This window comes from Sus scrofa, chromosome 14 (assembly GCF_000003025.6).
Source record: "Sus scrofa isolate TJ Tabasco breed Duroc chromosome 14, Sscrofa11.1, whole genome shotgun sequence".
In the NCBI taxonomy this organism is placed as follows: Eukaryota; Metazoa; Chordata; class Mammalia; order Artiodactyla; family Suidae; genus Sus; species Sus scrofa.
In genome coordinates, this window is record NC_010456.5 from 131,539,145 (window position 1) to 131,560,672 (window position 21,528).

The 21,528-nt window shown below is 39.8% G+C and overlaps 1 protein-coding gene across 13 annotated transcripts in view; it reads right to left on the reverse strand.

Moving 5' to 3' along the window:
- Positions 1-21,528, reverse strand: part of ATE1 (arginyltransferase 1) — a 198,425-nt gene that overhangs the window by 157,126 nt on the left and 19,771 nt on the right. For 5 of the 13 annotated variants that reach the window (XM_021073566.1, XM_021073564.1, XM_005671511.3 and 2 more), the window contains exons 6-8: positions 20,950-21,179; positions 18,849-18,977; positions 17,560-17,688 (exon numbers count right to left, since the gene is read on the reverse strand). In XM_021073566.1, coding sequence (XP_020929225.1) covers positions 17,560-17,688; positions 18,849-18,977; positions 20,950-21,179 — 488 coding nt within the window. The remainder of the gene's footprint in view (positions 1-17,559; positions 17,689-18,848; positions 18,978-20,949; positions 21,180-21,528) is intronic. The other 8 variants (XM_013983814.2, XM_003133201.6, XM_021073568.1 and 5 more) reach the window with 3 other exon arrangements.

Here is a 21,528-nt window from a genome sequence, read left to right on the forward strand (position 1 = left end):
ATTCCACCTGACACTGAGCATCCTGTTTCACTGTCTCCTCCTTCAGCTTCCAGAAGACAGTATAAATATGTTCAAGTTAACTACAATGGTTGTTATATTAAGTCATACCTTAACTAGAGGTCAATTATCAAACTACCTCAGAATTTCAGACATTCAAACCCCAGAAGAAAGCAATAAAGATGAAAATGAGGAATCAAAAAGGTATGTCCTAATGCTAATGTCCCCATCTGCTGAAGAATCCCTCCAGGTCCCTTCCCCATTTTCCCCTTGACCATGACTTTACCAACAATCAACTTGGTGATGGAGTTCCCAAGCCAGTAACTAATACATCCTCTCTTCCCTTGTACCTGCTCTACTCTTCCTAGGATAGTATGCTTACTTTTTAATGACCACCTCTGACCACTCCCTCCCACCCCAGAATGCGAGCCCCACCACAGCAAGGGGTCTTCATCTGACTTACTCGCTCATCTGCTCACTGTACCAAATGCCTCTTGGACATTCCTGGACACACACTATGTGATCAAAACGTATCTGAACAAACACATTAAGAAAGCACAAATTAGAAAGGTCAAGAATGCCAAAACACAGCAGAAATTGATACCAAAAGAGAAGGGGGAGAAAGATGGAAAGAAAGTAACTTTAGAGAAAAAAGCAGTCGTCCGAGGGCAAGTGACATACAGAAATACTGCAAAGAGCAAAACGCTCCTGGGAGAACATGAGAACCGTTACTGAGACACGTCCTGCTGGGTGTTCTGTGTGAGACGGCAGAGAACACGACACATTTGGAAAAGACTGTCATTTTAAATGATAAGAGTCCATAAAATCTCAGCAATGAAAATGTTTCCATTATCTGGGAAATGTTCCTATGTTGAACATTTCAATAATTAATGTCAGCTACCCTATGTTCATTATTTAGGCCCACTTTCACTTTTTAGCAACACTATGGCTGTGTGTAAAAAACACTTAAATTTGGAGACATTGCTCCGCCACTAACCCATGCTGGAATATTAACTAAGAGAGGTGAATCTATACAACGACTCAGGTTCTTCCATCTCTAATGCTGTATGATGCTACGATTTTATGATCTGAGACAAGTTTTGGAAATTATGGACCAAAAAAACTTTAAGGGAAAATGTTCCCAGTGCTAGTTTAACTCCGCCCCTTACATCTCCCTCAGAATAAACATGATGATGGGGAGAAAATTATGGCCTCTGCACTAATTTATTCAAGTAAATGATTTTAAACCTTTGGTGACTTAGCCACTATCAGTAACAAATGTTGTACAACAGACTTTAAGACAGACTACAATACAAAAAATACTGTGACCTAGGGGCTGCTCATAAAAAGTGGCTTTTTTGATTGAACTGTACAAATACTGCCTAAGAACTCTACTCAAGAAAGTTAGCCCTGGCCTTAAAAACATATAAGAAATATTTCAAAATGCTCATACCTTGCCATCATTCAAATTCTGTTAATTATGACAATTAAGTATTTATAAAACAGTACATGCCTCTCCTAGACATGACTGGTTTCATTCAGCAAAACTGAAGGAAAATATCAGTATGATACAGTGAATTATTTTCTAAATATAAGCTGTTATTATTTACTTCTACATAGAGTGAAACTTTTTTGTTTTGTTTTGTTTTGTCTTTTTGCCATTTCTTGGGCCGCTCCCGTGGCATATGGAGGTTCCCAGGCTAGGAGTCGAATCGGAGCTGTAGCCACCGGCCTAGGTCAGAGCCACAGCAACACAGGATCCGAGCCACGTCTCCAACCTACACCACAGCTCACGGCAACGCCGGCTTCTTAACCCACTGAGCAAGGCCAGGGATTGAACCCGCAACCTCATGGTTCCCAGTCGGATTCGTTAACCACTGAGCCACAACAGGAACTCCAGAGTGAAACTATTAAGAAGGAAAAAATGAAGCTGAAAGTTTCTTGAGGTCAAGTTCCAGAAAATACTTAAATCTTTAACAAGCAAAGAATCACTGGTACTGATCATAGTCAATGCCTCAATGCAAATGAACTCTTACAAACAGCAGAAGAAAAGCATTATCCACACTTCATAGGCTGTCAACACACAGCTTTCACGTCCCACACTGGGTAGGGCTGAGCCTGGATGAAAGAGCAACCCTGTTCCAGATCTCGAGCACCACCTGGTGGCTGGAGTGAGACAACAGCCCAGTATCCCACTGCCTCATTTCTCCAAGGGGTCAGTCAGAAGGAAGCTATGGCAACCTTTTCTTTACCACACTGACAGTCCAATCACTCATGCCTGAATGTGAGATAACTTTCCCCAAATAAGTATTCCCTCAGAAGCAGAAGTCTCCTGACATTTGAGTCTCTCAGAGGAAGTTCTCTGAACCAATTTAGAAAACACCCACACAGGAGCCTGAAATGACCTCAATCACTGCCATTTTTAAATTGAGGATCACCTGATGGAATCAGAAAAAAAAAAAAAAAAAAAAAAAAAAAAAAAAAGGACGTAGAGGCAACAGAGCATACTCTCAGGGACCACAAATGAAAATGGCAAAGGGGAAAATAAGGCCAATGGCTGACAGTGTTGAAGCTGAGCAATGGCCTATGGGGTTCACTGTGCCACTATCTCTACCCTATGAGTGCATGAAGTTTTCAATTTTAAAGTGTTTATAAAATTAAGGTAAAAATAAAGAATTCAGATTTATTAATCCTAATGATACGTCTTTCAAATAATGTGAACTTCTTTCCAAAAAAGGCTTTTATCCTAAAACTACTTTGAAAAATGAAGTTATCTTTTTCTTTTTAAAAAGCCTTTGAAAGACTGCTTTTTAAAAATGGAAAGTAGCATCATCAGTGTCATGATCACCTGCAAACAGACAGAGAGCAACTGTCGGGTGTTATTCAATTGCACATTTGTGGCCTAGAACAGCATTCACTGCCTTCACACATGGACTCAGCCAGTGCTGTGTTTTAAACAATCTGTACAGAAGGAAAGATGACAGGCTCTGTGATCTATGCCAGAAAAGTGGCTCTAGTGCTGACAAAGACATTGAGCAGGTGATAAACTATTTTCACCTCCCATTATTGTTGTGTCACTAACTTGTGAATGTGTGACATAGCAGAAGGGGCATCATGAAGCACCTCCTCTGTTTAATCAGAGAGAAAGAACGGCATGCTCATAAGAGGAAATCCTTTGTGGTATAGACTTTAAGAGGGACTCACTAAAAGCAGGCAGGTGCGCACTGCAGATAACAAAGCCACGAAACAAACAGTTCAAGAAGGGTTCTTGTCAACACAGTAGAAGCATGAGGTCAGAAGAGTCACAATCCAAGGACAACAAGAGCCCGGCCCCCCACCTCAGCCCAAGGGGTGGGAGGCAATGAAGAAGGGGAAATGACAATGGTGCTGGAGCTCCCTGGTGGCTCAGTGGGCTAAGGACCTGGCGGTGTTGCTGCTGTGGCTCAGGTCACTGCTGTGGTGCAGGTTCACTCCCTGGTCCAGGAACTTCCATCTGCCACACATGCGGCCAAAACAAAAACAACGACGGTGCTATCACAGGGTCCTCCCTGCGTGACCCTGGATAGGTCCCAATATACTGCCACATAGTGACGTACAAGCAAATCATTCAAGTCAGGTTTGCTTTCTACCCCCTAACGATATTTCAGGTAAAAGTTTCGACCTTACAATAAAAGGAGAGATTAGAATATATATTCCTCTAAAATTTAAATCAAATTTCCCTTAATTCTCTACTAATGCAACTATGATATGATACACACACACATACACACAGCAAATCACATCACACATTTATGCTACAACGAGGAGGAAAAGAGCATTGTGTAAGCTACCTCTCTAGTGCAAAACAACTTCTCATAACCAGTCAGATGAAGTCTAATTTCCTGCTGCTTAAATTTTTTTTTTTTTTTTTTTGTCTTTTTGCCTTTTCTTGAGCCGCTCCCACAGCATATGGAGGTTCCCAGGCTAGGGGTCTAATCAGAGCCACCAGCCTACACCACAGCCACAGCAACGCCAGATCTGAGCCACGTCTGCGACCTATATGTCACAGCTCATGGCAACACCGGATCCTTAACCTACTGAGCAAGGACAGGGATCCAACCCGCAACCTCATGGTTCCTAGTGGGATTCGTTAACCACTGAGCCACGACTCCATCCTGCTGCTGAACTATTCTATTAAGGCAGTAACCTAGATTCAGTGACTAAGTCTAACAAGGCAGATTCGCATTCTGAGAAAAAGGTTATGACTTACTAAAGACTTTGTTGGAAAGATCATTTTTAGACCTCAGAGTTTACAGTTAACAATACGCCTAGTTATTAGGGATAATGACACAGTGCTGTAACCGTCATCAGCCCTTGGAGCGCCTTTGCTTACTCACGCCTCTTTTTCTGTTATCATCAGCATCAGTCTCTTCTCTGTTTCATAAACTGTATAAAGTAGAAACAGAAAACAAAATTCTCCATACATATTTCAGCCTACGATCATAGAAGTTATCTAAAATATTTCTTTCTAACATCTCTTCAATACTTTAGAAATTCATCAAAGATACGGTTTCTCCTCCATTGTCAAAACAATAAAAGCTTAATACCACACTCTTTGGGAATGCTGTGGAGAAAGGCACTCTCAGGTTGGAAGACAAGAGGATACAGCTATGGGGGAAATTTGGCAAGAATTAGCAAAATTACATGAGCTTTGTCCTTTGATGGACTATCTGAAATCAGGCATAAAAGCAAAATGCAAAATGACAGAATTATACTACCTATAACAGCAAAAGATTAAAAACAAGCCAAATGTCCATTAACAGGAGTTTTTGCTTGAATAAACCGCAGCATGTCCGCTCAAGAAAAAACATATGGTTAAAAAAAAAAAAAAAAAAGAATGAGGGGATCTCTTTGATGTGAGAGTAATCCCTGAGGATGTTTTTAGAGAAAATAGAAAGGTGCCAAGGAGGGTACACAGAATGCTTTTCTTGAAGAAAGAAAGGAGGGAAAATAAGTTTATTTATATGTATTTGTTTATTTTTGCAAAAACAAACAAAACCCTAGAAGGATAAACCAGACACTAATCAAAATGGTTATCACCAGAGGGCAGAGGACAGGGTAGAGAAGCTACAGAAAGGGGACTTCGCTGAGTCTATCTCTTTTTATGCAGTTTTGACTCGGGAACCATGTAAATCACTACCTATTAAAAACTAAAATTAACTAAGAAGCAAACTCCAAAATGGAAAACAAACTGAAGTAAATGAACTTAAGTCACATAAGAGAAAAAGAATAATTCCATGTAACTTCTAAACACAGTATTCTTTTTTTTTTTCTAGTTTGCCCACATCTGTAGCCAAGGATTGAACCCAAACCACTGCAGTGACAACAGCAGATCCTTAACCCGCTGTGCCACAAGAGAACCCCATGAACACAGCATTCTGATGAAATATCTGAGTAGGATATGTTTTAGGGACAAAAAAGAAGCACAAAAGGGTCATAAACTTCACTCGTCGGTTGCTATAAGTACTGTTATTGATGTTGTAATGTTGGCTCTCTTTTATGTGTGTGTATATATATATATAGGCTAATGTGATCAAGAAACAAAGAGAGAAACACATAAAATCAGAAAAGTTAAGCAAACCTAACAATGTTAACCTTGACTTGGGAAACAGCCACCTGACAAGCTCATACTACCCAGCCCTTCTTGGTCTCTAAATTCAATCCCCATTAAAAGCTATCAAGGCTTCTTGGAAAAACAGTTGGCAACATTGGGCTGGGACATTAATATGATGAAACTGTGGTTATCTTTCCAGAAAGCAAGACTCCCGAGACTAAAAGGTGCCTAGCAAAAGGATAGAGGGGCTATCTGGAAGGATTCTGCACTGACCAAATCTGGGACAATTTGAGCATCAAAAAGAATAATGACTGTGATTATAACGTGCTAACAGAGAGACAAACATCCAGGAGTTTCGCCGTGATGTTTAAAAGAAAAAAAAAGACAGAGGGATATTAACTTGCCACCAACTCCTTTCTCTAAAATGTGTAATTAAGGAGAAGAATTCAGCATTTACCTTGCCTTCTTATTTCATCCTCAGTGATTAGGAAAACCTCCCACTGCCTTTTTTAACAAAGACCATCTACTAATATATGTATTTTAAAAAGAAAAAGAAAAGCTAAACAAATCATTGTTCCACAACCGCTGTGAAATATCTGATCCAAAGATCACCAACAGATACTAAAACAATAAGACGAAAGGCTGTTGAAGAAAAGGGCATTCACCCATGTGGAAATCTCTCCTAGAGATCACTGGCTAATCACAGGGGAAATCTTATCCTTATACTGAAGCGATCTAGAGGTTACCTCCTTAACACAGTGTTCAAAATCAGCACCAATACTGGGACAGTCCATCTGCTGACAAGTATGATAGGCTCAAAATCACCTATGAAGTATACTTCCCAGAACAGTTTAACCTGAATCAAGGTTTAGACTTAGTTTTCAGTCTATAGGAAACGTGGGCAACCAAGGAGTAAATTAAATTAGACCAGGAGGAAACTTTCAGACAAAGAGAGAATACAGGACGTCATCTAAGATAAGTGGCCCAGATTTTCAAAAGCCAGTCACGTGCCACAGTAGTAAGAGCATAACCAGCATCCTAATTTAGGCAGAAAAACACCATTCTCCACTAAAAGGAACTAGGATTCATTGGAGAGACTGACTCCAAATCTGGAAGAGGAAAAACACCTTAGTCTGGAACCTCCTCTTATTGTACCAGATAAAAAGGGAATAAATACTTAAAGACTCACTTGAGGGGAATCCTACTTGTGAAATTTGGGACAATTTAGGCATAAAAAGCAAAAGACGGCAATGGTTTATAATGCTTCAAAAATTTTTTAAATCCATAAGCCCACAGTGATATTGAAAGGAAAAAAGATGGTGGGTAGGTGAGGGATAAATGAAGCTAAAGCTTTTTTACAGAAGATAAGCAAGTTCAGATAAAAAATGTAGAAGAAAAAAATACAATTAAATAAATTACCATTTTTTGGAGTTCCCGTCGTGGCTCAGTGGTTAACGAATCCGACTTAGGAACCATGAGGTTGCGGTTTTGATCCCTGGCCTGCTCAGTGGGTTAAGGATCCGGCGTTGCTGTGAGCTGTGGTGTAGGTTACAGACACGGATCGGATCCCGCGTTGCTGTGGCTCTGGCGTAGGCAGGTGGCTACAGCTCTGATTAGACCCCTAGCCTGGGAACCTCCATGTGCCACGGGAGCGGATCAAGAAATCACCAAAAAAGATAATTAATTAATTAATTACCATTTTGCAGAGCTCCTTCCTCCCCATAACTGATTCAGGCAAAGAACATCAAAGGATGCCTTAATGACTGGACATTCTCAAAAATACCACCCCGAAGCTTACTTTTTAAACAGTAAGGGTATAACATGCCTTTACAATGGAAAGATCTAATTACAAAGGTGAAAATGTCACTAACAATAAAAAGACCTGAATGGCTGCCATCCAACCAAGTGAGACGACCCTAGCATCACAAATAAGGGACAATCTGACATGACGTGCTGCCTGATATGGTAAAGCAGGGCCCAAAAACTAGCATAACTCCTAGAGAAACCTGGCATACCTAAAAGTTGAGCATCTGCACACCTAAGGACACAGAAATTCTATCCTAGGTGTACACACCCAACAGAAATGTGCCCACGTGTTTCCCTAAAGACAGGTAAAAGGATATACATATGCAGCACTCTTCACAGCGACCTCAAACCAGGAACCACTCACCTTCCCATTAACAGCAGAAATGGATAAATTACGATATGTTCCTAAGTACAACAGTCCACAGCTGTGAGACTGAATAATCTATAAAACACAGTAATATAAGGATGAATTGCACTTACTATAATGTTGAGCAAAAGAAAACACAAGCACATATAGTATTCAATTTACATAAAGGATGGAGTTCCCTTCGTGGCTCAGCGGTTAATGAACCCGACTAGGATCCACGAGGATGCAGGTCCGGTTCCTGGCCTTGCTTGGTGGGATGGGGATCCAGCACTGCCGTGAGCTGTGATGTAGGAGGCAGACACACTTTGGATCCTGCACGCTGTGGCCGTGGTATAGGCCGGCAGCTACAGCTCTGATTTGATCCCCTAGCCTGGGAACCTCCATATGCCGAGGGTACAGCCCTAAAAAGCAAAAAAAAAAAAAAAAGTACATAAAGTACAAAACAGGCAAAATTCATCTGCAGTCTGACAAGTCAAGACAGTGCTGCTAATGACTGGAAAGGATGAGCGGGGCTCTGAGGGGCTGGTGGTCGTCCATTTCTTGATTTGAGAGCCAGTTCGTAGTGAGTTCAATGAAAATTCATCTATCTGAACACTTAGGGTATATTTTTCTGTATCAACATTATACTTCAATAAAATGGTTTTTTTAGAAAGTACATATCACCTACATCCACACAGATTTAGGCTGAATCTGATCACTAGGAAACACTTCAATGCTGAATAAAGGACATTCTAAAAACAGCTGGCCTATACTCTTTGAAATGTCAGTCATAAAGAAAAAAATTTAAGAAGACTTAGGTGAACAATCTACAACACACAATAATACAGATTAAACATAGCATAAATACTATTCATGAACCGTGACTGGATCCTATGTTAAAAAAAAAAAAAAAATCTAGGTATTTTGGGTATAATTGGGAACATCTCAACCTGAATATTACAGAATTTAATTTTTTAAGAATGATAAATATTATGAGAATATACTTGTTTGTAGGAGATATGTGCTTAATATTTACAGGTGAATTGTGAACAATATCCACAACTTACTTTCAAATGGCTCAGGTAAAAAAGAAAGAAAAAAAGATAAAGCAGGAGTTCCTGTCATAGCACAGTGATTAACGAACCTGACTAGGAACCATGAGGTTGCGGGTTCGATCCCTGGCTTTTCTCAGTGGGTTAAGGATCTGGCGTTGTCGTGAACTGTGGTGTAGGTGGCAGATGTAGCTTGGATGCCGAGTTGCTGTGGCTCTGGTGTAAGCCTGCAGCTACGGCTCCGATTAGACCTCTAGCCTGGGAACCTCCATATGCCACGGGAGTGGCCCTAGAAAAGGCAAAAAGACAAAAATAATAATAAAATAAAATAAAAATAAAGCAATTATCACAATATTTAAGAAAGAGTGAATCTTGGTGAAAAGCATGTGGGTGTTAAAACTTTAAAAAGTCCTTTTAACTTTTCTATTCATAAATTTCAACAGTTTCAAAGTAAAAAGTTGAGAAAAAGAATATCACAAAAATTTCTGAAAGATAGACCCTGTTCTAGAATTTTTAAAACATAAAATAAGGGGGAGAGAATGGAATGGACTGGGAGTCTGGGGTTCGTAGATACAAACTCTTACATTTAGACTGGATAAGCAATGAAGTCCTACTGTACAGCACAGGGAACCAGAGCCAATCTCTTGGGACAGAACGTGATGGGAGGTAACACGAGAAAGAATGTAACATATATATGACTGGGCTACTACGCTGTACAGCAGAAATTAACACAACATGGTAAACCAACTATACTTTAATAAAAAAATTTTAATATAACGTAACAAAATAGAGTCTACAAACCTAGACTGGATGCTAATTGTTTAAATGGGACTAGATATTAGATGATAATTATGAATCATTAATTTTCTTAAGTGTGACAATGATACTGTGTTTTGAAGAAACATCTTATTTTTCAGAGATGAATGCTAGAGAATTTAGCAGTAAAATGTCCTAATGCATAATCTAAGTTGAACTGATTCAACACAAACGAAAGACAGAGCAAACACAGAACACTAACTACTGCTGAACCCAAGTAATGGGCATAAGTGATCCCTAGAAGAGTCTCTCAAGTCTCTTTTATGCATGAAAGTCCATAATAAAATTTGGAAACAGGGAGTTCCCGTCGTGGTGCAGTGGTTAACGAATCCGACTAGGAACCATGAGGTTTCGGGTTCGATCCCTGCCCTTGCTCAGTGGGTCAAGGTTCCAGCGTTGCTGTGAGCTGTGGTGTAGGTCGCAGATGCGGCTCGGATCCTGCGTTGCTGTGGCTCTGGCGTAGGCTGGCAGCTACAGCTCCGTTTAGACCCCTAGCCTGGGAACCTCCATATGCCGCGAGAGTGGCCCAAGAAATGGCAAAAAGACAAAAAAAAAAAAAAAAAAGAAAAAAAAATTTGGAAAACAATTTAGTCAGTTCCTCAGAAGTGTGATGAGACCACTGGAGAGGACTATAGCCTGTTCTTCAGAAAATTTACGAGAGTTGAGGTCAACTGGCACTTATAAACATTATCACATAATGGTATTTTCTAAAATATAACCCCAAGAAAAATTCAGCGAAAAATCCCATGTTTATAGCATATGGAATGACCGCTATTTTGAAAAACAAAGATTCTTAAATGCTGGCCTTATACTACATTATACAAGACACACATCACAAATTACTTCTGCTTTATTTTATTTAGACTGTATTATTTTCTGAAAATCTGGTATCTACCTAAATGATTGAAAATAGTAATGGAAACAAATACACAGAATATGAAGTCCTATACAATCTCACCATCTGAAATTACGTACTTCTTTTCTGAAGATGTTACTAAAAAGAACCAACTAGTTATTTTGGATATCAAAGTAATCTATATTTATTTACTTTCTCATCATATCTCTCAAAAAATAACTTACATTTGGGAGTGTTTAAAAGATTATTTTACGGTTACCAACAGAATAAAAATGAAATTTATGCACCGATATGATTGCTTGAAGTTCCCGAGTTAGGATGCTGACTGTTATTTACTTCAAATGTTTTACAAGAGAACCCATTTTCTCAAACATGATTAAATTCGTTTGGCCCATTTAACTGGAAAAACCCACAGCACAGCGAGCTGCTGCATGAAGCCTGTAAAGCGGGTCAGGAGACAACCTAAACTTTTCAAAGGAGAACTTTTCTGGTTTCTCTCTCTGCCGCTGAACCCGGGAAGACAGGCCAGTTACTCAGGTAGAAAACTAGCCAGGTTCAAGGCAAAATGACTTTGCATATTCTCTAACAAGAACGCGATTGCTTCGGTGTAAAAGGCTGCACTCTGAGACTGAGGAGCAAAAGAGCATGTCCAGCCCCACAGACAGTCCCGACGCCCTACCTGCCAGCAAGGGTCTCCCAAGCGAAATAAGAATTTCTAGGATGGGAGTTCCCGTCGTGGCTCAGCGGAAACGAATCTGACTAGTATCCGTGGGTTCGATCGATCCCTGGCCTCGCTCAGTAGGTTAAGGATCTGGCAGTGCCGTGAGCTGTGGTGCAGGTCGCAGATGCAGCTTGGATCCCACAATGCTGTGGCTCTGATTCGACCCCTAGCCTGGGAACCTCCATATGCCGGGGGGAAGCCCTAAAATAAACAAACAAGAAAAGAATTTCTAGGATGACAGCAAAGGAAACCTTAAAAAAACCAAAAAGACAACGTAAAGAATGGGAGATAATAATTTCCAATGATGCAAATGACAAGGGTTTAATATCTAAAATATAGAAACAACTTATACAACTCAACAGCAAAAAAGGGAACAACCAAATGGAAAAATGGGCAAAAGACCTGAACAAACATTTCTCCAAAGATATACAGATGGCCAACAAGCACATGAAAAAATGCTCAACATCACTAATTATTACAGAAATGCAAATCAAAACTACTATGAGGTACCACCTCATACCAGTCAGAATGGCCATCATTAATAAGTCCACAAATAACAAATCCTGGAGAGGGTATGGAGAAAAGGGAACCCTCCTGCACTGTTGGTGGGAATGTAAACTGGTACAACCACTATGGAAAACAGTGTGGAGGTACCTTAGAAAACTACACATAGAACTACCATATGACCCAGCAATCCCACTCTTGGGAATCTATCCGGACAAAACTTTCCTTGAAAAAGCACATGCACCCATATGTTCACTGCAGCACTATTCACAACAGCCAAGACATGGAAACAACCTAAACGGCCACTGACAGATGAATGAAGATGTGGTATATATACACAATGGAATACTACTCAGCCATAAAAAAGAACAAAATACTGCCATTTGCAACAACATGGATGGAACTAGAGACTCTCATATTGAGTGAAGTAAGTCAGAAAGACAAACAGCATATGACATCACTTATACCGGGAATCTAAGACACAGCACAAATTAAGCTTTCCATGGAAAAGAAAATCATGGACTTGGAGAATAGACTTGTGGTTGCCTGGGGAGAGAGGAAAGGAGTGAGAAGAATTGGGAGCAATCCCTGAGGGAAACGACTACATCTTGAACATAGCCTGGGGAAGCTCTAGCCTTAGGGAGCTCTTGAAAACAGTGGAGGTTTTGGTGGAAGCAATGAAGAGGAGGCTAGTAGTTCCAGGAGGGCAAATAAGCTACGCTGCAGGCCAGCTGATTTACCAGAAAGAAACAGGAAAAGAAACAGTGAAGAAGAGCCCTCTTGGGGTCAGAACAAGCCTCCAAGTCTAGCCCCAAAAACTGCCGCTACAGAGGGATCTACATTTAATAAATCAGACTATGGAGCAATGTATGCCCAGGGGCACTGCGAAAACAATACAGTAACCAGTCACCAATTAGTGGAGGCCGAGAGACAGATATGAAACCAACAAATGTCTTAATAGAGAGATCAGAGGAAGAAACGGAGAACACTACCAAGACCACTGTCAGCCCAGGCAACGCCCAAGGCCAGGCAACGGCCAAGTCCAAGGCCCCAGGGACTCACATCAGAAGCTTCTCAAATATAAATACGTATTCTCCTTTCTTAACTGACTTTAAAAGCAACTGTATAAAATAGTATGTACATAATTGTATCGTTGGGACTACAGAAAAAGAACACTTGACAATAACATCATAAATAACATTATAAAGAAGGCGGACAGGAACAAAGCTGACCTACGGCAAGCAAATTACATTAGGTGGTAATTCAAATCCATGGGAACAAGTGAAGAGAACCAGAAACTGTAAATAAGGTTTTAATGTTAACAAATTAAATACGTGTTCCTCTTCTCAGCTTTATGAAAGACAAAATCATATGAGGTATAAATTTATAACACCATATACTGAGTTGATAACATATGTATGTTATAAATGGCACAAAAAAGGGGAAAAGAGGGACCAAAGCTCAATAAGATAATGTTTATCTCACTGGAATCAAGTTAGTATAAATACGAAGCTGCTCCTGTGAGTCAAGATGTATATGATAAACTCTAGAGCAGCTACTAAGAAAATAACTCAAAAATATACAGTGAAAAAAATCATTGAAGGAATTGAAATGTTACAGTAGAAAATATTCACTTAATGCAAAAAGGAAGCAGTAAAGAAGTAAAAGAATAAAGACATGAGACATAAAATTAGTGAAATGAAGATATAAATCCAACTCTATCAATAACAACATCACATATGGATGGAATAAACATTTCAACTAAGAGGAAGAGACTGTTCTCCCACTGAACTTAAAAACAAAGCAAGACCCAAATATACGGTGTCTAAAAAAGACACACTTGCAACTCAAAGACAAACGGACTGAAGATAAAAGACGGGTATAGAGATACCACAAAAGAGGAAAGAAGATAGGCTGGCTATGCATCAGACGAATGGATTTTAAAATTAAAAATCCTAGTGCAGATAAAGATAACCCACAGAATGACAGAAAATATTTTTAATCATATATGTGATAGCAGACTTTTGTTGCTGCTGTCCTTTTAAGGCTGTACCCACAGCATATGGAAGTCCTCGGGCTAGGGGCCAAACTGGAGCTACAGCTGTCAGCCTACACCACAGCCACAGCAACACCAAATCTGAGCAGCACCTGTGACCTACACCTCCACCGGCAACAGTGGATCCTTAACCCACTGAGCAAGGCCAGGGATCGAACCTACATCCTCATGGATACTGGTCGGGTTCGTTACTGCTGAGCCACAATGGAACTCCTGTGATAAGGGACTTGTATCTAGACTATATATAAAGAACTATTACAATTCAATAATAAAAAGGCAAAGAACCCAATTTAAAAAATGTTTTTTTAAAGGAAAGAAACAAGTATTGGTGAGCATGTAGAGAAAGTGGAACCCCTGTATACTTATGGTGGAAATTTTAATAGATATAGTAGCACTCTGAAAAACACTCTGGAAGTTCCTCAAAAGGTAAACAACATGGAGTTCCCGTCGTGGCGCAGTGGTTAACGAATCCAACTAGGAACCATGAGGTTGCAGGTTCGATCTCTGGCCTTGCTCAATGGGTTAAGAATCTGGCGTTGCCATGAGCTGTGGTGTAGGTTGCAGACACGGCTCGGATCCCATGTTGCTGTGGTGTAAGCCGGTGGCTATAGCTCCGATTGGACCCCTAGCCTGGGAACCTCCATATGCCGTGGGAGCGGCTCAGGAAAAGGCAAAAAAAAAAAGAGAAAAAAACAGCACAGAATCTTGACTTTCAAAATGTTACATCTCATGTTATTTCTTAAAAACTACGTTCACAGAGATGACAGACTGATCCACGTGAAAAACAAATCATTTCAAATGTTTCTGAAGACTCCACATGAATTTAGTTAGATTTCAGGTAAATAAAATACTATGAATGAAGTAAAACAATTTATCAAAGCAGTGAAAAGAAATAACCAAGACTCCTAGAAAAACAAGCAAAAGTATGTCCTATTTCAAATTTCAAATGCAAAACTGAAATGCTTTTAAACATAAAATAGTCTACTTTATTTACATAACAGAATGAGTGAAAATTAAAACCACACAGAAATTTCATTCCCATATATACGGCCAAAACCCAAAATTCCTACAAAATATTCCACGACCAAGGCCATGGAAGACCAGGCTGGCTACAAAAGGGTACAACCTCTATGGACAGCAACCACTCTGGAATTCACCTTTGACCCAGTAATCAGGAAACCTATAACCAAAAAAAATCTAACAAAAAATACAAAAGATTCCATGCACAATGGTACTCCCTGCAACTTTATGAAAGAATAAAAAACTAGAAATAGCCAAATGACCAGTAATAAAGATATGACTGAAAAAATTATGGTTTTTCTTTTTTTTTTCCTGGCCATGCCCGCAGCATGTGGAAGTTCCTGGGCCAGGGATCACACCCAAGCCGCTGCAGCGACAATGCCAGATGCTTAGCCGGCTGAGCACAAGAGAAGTCCTGAAAAACTTACGGTGCTTCCGTAAAAAGAGTACCGTGTAGCTAGAAAACGAAGATCTCTCCATATATTGTTATGAAGTGACTACCAAGATATCAACAAGTCTGGTACACCACACCTCTGTATAAGAAAGGGTGGGGAGTGTGTGCGTGTGCAAGGATATGTGTAAGTGCATAGTATACAACAGAAATATGCACAGAAGAGACACATACACACACATATACTATGTACAGAAAGATCACACACAACCACACCCACTGATACCACCTCTATGTTTGCTTACATCTTCAAAAAGAATCGAGAGAAGGAAGCGAAATTAATTCCTAGGTATATTATCCAGTTTCTTTTTATAAAGCGCTACAAAAAGCAAGAGGAAAATTTGTTCTAGATTAAAAGATGTTTAAGAGACTATTAGCCAAATGTGATATACAGACCTAAGATGGATTCTGATTCAAACAAACCAACTATAAAAAGACAGTTTTGAGACAACAAAAGAAAACCAAAAACGTACAGGCACTAGATTACATAATTATTGTTAGTTTTGTTAGATGGGACTGTGGTACTGTAATTAACTACATTTTTTGAATTTATAACTTTTAATTAGAGCAGGTTTCCCCCTCTTTAAAAACAGTGCTTATGTATTAGATATTTAAAGAAATGAGAGCCTTTGTTTTACAGAAATGCCCAGGTTTCACTTTAAGGTGTTCTCTACCCCACATATTTTTGGTGAGTTGATTACTTACTACACCTAGAAGCCTGTAGACCCAGGTCAATGTCTTAGCAAGACTATTCCACAGGCGGTGCTTTACACGTCCTATATACAGTCCTGTTGCTGAGGTGCTTCTCCCTCCTTGGCCTGATAAACACTCACTTTTTCAGACCTGGCTCAGATGTCCCTTCCTTCAGAAAAACCTCCCTAACCGCCAGTCCCACACTAAGGCAGCTTTCCCTACTAATCTAATAGCTACTCCAATAGCACTAGAATCGTCTACTCATCTGTCTCCCCAGTTAAGACCATGAACTTCTGCACTGAACTAAGTATGCAGGGATTGACTGCATAGAGGCCTGGGGCCTAAAGGGGGCTTGGGGTGGGGGAGAGTTCCTGGAAATTCAGTCTTTACCCAGGAAAGGTGTTCTGGCCCAACTATCCATACTGGTAAGCAGACAGGCATAAAGCCAGGATCTGCGGCTAGTAGACAAGGGTGCCGCCCAGAAAGGAACTAGACCTTCTGAGACTACCCAAGGGAGATTCTTGCACCTGGCGAACGCTCTTCTCTGTAAATGCTACCGCCCACAGCTTCATGTCTCCAAGGGGAACTTATGGGAGCTCTTCTCAAACTGGAATGTACGTATGAACCACCTGGAGACCTAGTGCAAAACGTTAGGTTCTGATTCAGCAGGTCTGAGGGGAGGCCTGAGATTCTGCATTCCAGGTGGCACTGATGCTACTGGCCCGCAGACTACACCATAAGGCTTTTGCAGACCCAGAAATCAGCCCTCTCTCAGGGAACATGAAGCATTAACTCTGGCCTTATTAACCATCTCCTTTAAGCTAACACATTCTGCATCATTAAAAAAAAACAAACAAAAAATCAAAACTTGAACTCTCCTGAAGCTGCTGGCCTCTTTCTTCCAACATATCACTGTGCCACTGTGAAAAGTATGCAATCTCTTATTCATCTACATATCTCCAGCTGGAAAATACAGGCCCTCAATAAATGCCTGTTACATGATGCTCAATATAACCTCAAAATATTAATTTTCTTCCCTGCTTGCTTCTTGTTAAGATATGTATGTTTACTGGGTCCGTCTCTCCCATTTGATCAATTCCGTGAAGGCAGAGATCTCCCTGTGTGCTGTGGCTGTGTGTTCTGTCTGGCACACAAGGAGCATTCTGTAACATCTGCTGACTGAGCCTGATGCATGACAGAAACACACGACACTTGGGTTCCTGGTGAGAACACTGAGTAAGAACATATCCTTGGGAGTTCCCATCTTGGCTCAGTGGTTAACAAATCTGACTAGTATCCATGAGGACGCAGGTTCAATCCCTGGCCTTGCTCAGAGGGTTAAGGATCCTGTGTGGCTGTGGCTGTGGTGTAGGCCAGCAGCTATAGCTCTGATTGGACCCCAAGCCTGGGAACCTCCACATGCTGCAGGTGCGACCCTCAAAAAAGCACAAAAAAACTCCCCACACATCCTTCCTTTGGAGAGACTTAAAATGGTCACATGTGTGCCTGGTTTTCACAGAAGGTGGATAATACACACAGAAAGGATCATCAGGTATGACTAACAGAGAAGAAAATGGCATAATATCATATATTACTCTTTTCATAGACAACCTCATCAACATAGGAAAAAACGTTTAATGAAAGGTACCTCAGTCTTCCCACATTCATCAGGCGGATCCTGGTGTATGGCCATTTGATACTTGACATACAAAGAAAAAGACTGGCTGAAGGACGACTTGAACTCTGGGTCCTCAAAGGAGACAGGTACTAACCTCACCTTCAGAGCAAGGAAAATACAAGCAAATGCTATTGTAACATCTCTACCTGATGACATGCTTCTGAAGGTGAGGCTAGAGTACATCTCTGCAAATCCACTTCCAAAGCTCAGCACAGGAATTGTTTATAAAATGAACAAACCTTGGAACAGGCTGACTGGCCCAGAGCCTGAAGCATGAACTTTATACCGATACTTACAAAAAACTGAAACTCATAAGGGCCAGGACAATTTTTCTTTTATTCTGGTTTTCTACCTACCTATTGTGGTTCTCAGCATACATCAGTCAATACTGCTGCTCATGATAATGGCTACTACCTGTGTCACCTCTACTTACATTAGGGCTTTAAACTTCCTCCCTGTCCAGATTTTCTCAGGCAATTTAATTTGTAAAATTATAAGCATATGGGGATTTCTCTCTCTCTCTTTTTTTTTTTTTTTTTTTTTTTTGCTTTTTAGGGCTGTACCTAAGGCACATGGAAGTTCCCAGGCTAGGGGATGAATCAGAGCTGCAGCTGCCAGCCTACGCCACAGTCACAGCAACACCACATCCAAGCTACATCTGTGATGTATAACACAGGCCGCGGCAACACCAGATTCTTAACCCACAGAGCGAGGCCAGGGATCGAACCCGCATCCTCATGGATACTAGTCGGATCCATCTCCACTGCGCCACAACGGGAACTCCCTGAGATTTCAATTAAACACTCTGTGTGGGTGGTACATCAATAAAGAGTAATTTAGCTATTATAGATGCTTTCTACACATGACTTTTAAATGGAGATAAAGTATATTAACTGTGTTGTACAAAGAAAGCCTACCATAAAAATGGGTTAAATTTTTTCTTGGAAATATTTTAACTTAGAGGTCTGTAAATTACTAATTTTTTAAATAAATGCATCTTAACACAGTGGCTTTAAATAGAGATATTTCATTTTATGTGTTACTTCCCACTTTAAAATTATACACTAAAGGCACTTAACCCACACTAGGTAAAATTTGCACTTTCAGAATGCCCATTATTCCAGTCTTATCTCTTTGCAGATGTACTGCAAACTGAATATAAATAAAATGTACCAAAAATAAACCAAGAACTTATATGATGATATCAAATAGAGGGGAAAGTTCTGTTTGCACAGAAAAATTACACTTGGCCTGCTGACCTGGCTCACGGTTGGCTTATCAGGTGGATCCTTGTGAATAACCATCTGGTAACGTTTATAGACCTGGTAAGACTCCTGAAATGTGGCTTTGAACTGAGAACTTTGTGGAGATGATCTCACCACCCTCACCTTCAGAAGGAGTTAAAAAACAGCGTTCATTAATTTATTTATTTATTCCATGGAATATGGATTAAGTTTCTCCCACCCAAGAGAACCAAAACTTCCAACACAAATATTAAAAGCATAAACAGACAATAATATTTTAACATTAAAAATCAACCAGTTACCACAATACTGTAAATTAACTGAACTTCAATAAAACTTTAAAAAAATGAAAAAAAATTAATTTTCTTAACATCAGGTGTTTTATTAGCAATGTAGCTAACGAGGGGAAAAAATGAATTTTTTTCTATGAAAATTAAAGGTTAAAATTGTGTTAAAAAAAAACAATCAACCAGTTAGTAAATAAAGAACATTTTGGAGTTATTTCTCCAAATTACAGACACATTAAGAAGACAGAGGATCCTGGCTAAATCGAAAGACTAAGCTCTCTGACTGCATCACATTCAACTGCCCCTACTGTAAAGCGGCAGAACACCTGTGGCACTCAAGACACGGACATCAACAAATGCTCTTTAGTATCAGTTGTAGGTAACCCACCTTCAGTAAAACAATCCGAAAGACTTAAAATGTGGTTATATTTTGGGAGCACTCTTTCATGTATTATTAACCTTAAATTTACAACTTTCTTTTTTATAAGTGAAAGAGACAACCCTCAAACAGTAGTTCTATTTCACAGCATACTTTAACAGGAAGATCTAGAGTCAGATTTCCTTTACTCAAATCTTAATGTCACCATTTTAGTCCAGCAAATAAATTAACCTCCCTGTGCCTTAATTTCCTCATATATAAAATGAGGATGCATTAAAAGGAATAACTGAACATAGTAATGGCTAACATTTTAATGTTAATTAGTCACACATCAGTTAAAATGTTAGCAAAACAGTGTAGTCAAATAGAAAATCAAATGCAGTGTAACAGGTTTAATTGGAAACGTCTCGTCTGTGCCACAAGTTCTCCTGTAAAGAAAGGGTGACACCCAGTGGACAACAAAGATCTATGCACCCTGGGCATCATTCCCTTAAAAAAGCCTAAGTTGCCTGCTGGAGAACTGATGTATTAGGTCAGCCTGGTACCCTGAATACATCACTACTTGAACAAAAGATAAAAGACTCTACATAAAACATTTTAAGTAGTGTGTACATTTCTCTTTACAATTTGAGAAGGAGAAAGTCATTACCAAAATCAGTAGCCAAGAAATTATAACATTCAAAATCACTAAAACTTCTATCTGATAATATATATTGTCCTAAGGTTTAAAGTACACCAAAGTAAATTTTTAATATCAGGTCTTTAGTGAGAGGCGATGTCCTTAGATGATATTAAGCTATAGATTCAAAGGCTGACCAGTTTATTCATCAAGTACAAGAATATAATAAAATTATTGTGGCTAACGTTTTAAGGAAAAAATTTATAAATACCAAACTAGAGTTAAAAAATCTAGGGGTTCCCATTATGGCTCAGTGGAAACGAATCAGTATCCATGAGGATGCGATTTTAAATCCCTGGCCTCACTCATCGTGTTAAGGATCCAGCGTTGCTGTGAGCTGTGGTGTAGGCCAGCGGCTACAGCTCCAATTAGACCCTGGGCACCTCCATATGCCACAGGTGCGGCCCTAGAAAAGACAAAAAAAAAAAAAAAAAAAAAGGAAAGCAATTTTAAATAGTATTTTTCTGTTCTACTCTAGCTACTAAATTTCAGTCAAGGGACACAAAAAGCCAGAATGCCTCACATAACACACGAAAACTGGAATTTTCACAACTTCAGTCTCCAATTGCCTATTTTTTTACGCTCAAAAAAATCAAGTTTTTCTCAAGTAGCAATTAACTTAGAAAATATAAATGCCACTCCATCCATAATTCACTCCAAAGGGAATTAAATTTAATTCTCTATTATAATATATAGATATAGCAAAATATCAACTGTATCATCTCAAGAGAAAAGAAACAAAGTATCAACCACAAACACCCTCCAAATTACCTCTAACTTGTGTGATGCGTTCTCTGGTAAAGATTCAAAAATTAAATCTTCAAGTGACTTGGGCTGGTTGCATTTAGCCTTTGGTGGGGATGAAGACAGTGGTTCACACTGAGCCTGGAGTCCCTCAAGTTCACCAGCTCGGTTCTGCTGCATGAGTTTTAACCTTTTCCTTTCTTTCCGGATTTCTTTGGCTTTTCGACATGGAGGCTTACTCAAATCTGCCCCTTTGCCTAAAAAAAGAATTTTAAAATATTAGACCTACCACATTTGGCTCTAGAAATATTTTTTAAAAGCCTCAAAGTTTCTACAAAATAAATCCAAAGAGTCCTAACTATGAGGTTTGCCATCCGCAGCTATTTCAGAGGATCACGGTGCAAAGCTCTAAGGTGATCCTTATTTTTTATTTTTATTTTTTTGCCTTTTGTCTTTTGTCTTTTTAGGGCCGTACCCGCGGCATATGGAGCTTCCCAGGATAGGGGTCTAATCGGAGCTGTAGCTGCCAGCCTACGCCAGAGCCACAGCAACTCGGGATCTGAGCCGCGTCTGTGACCTACACCACAGCTCATGGCAACACTGAAT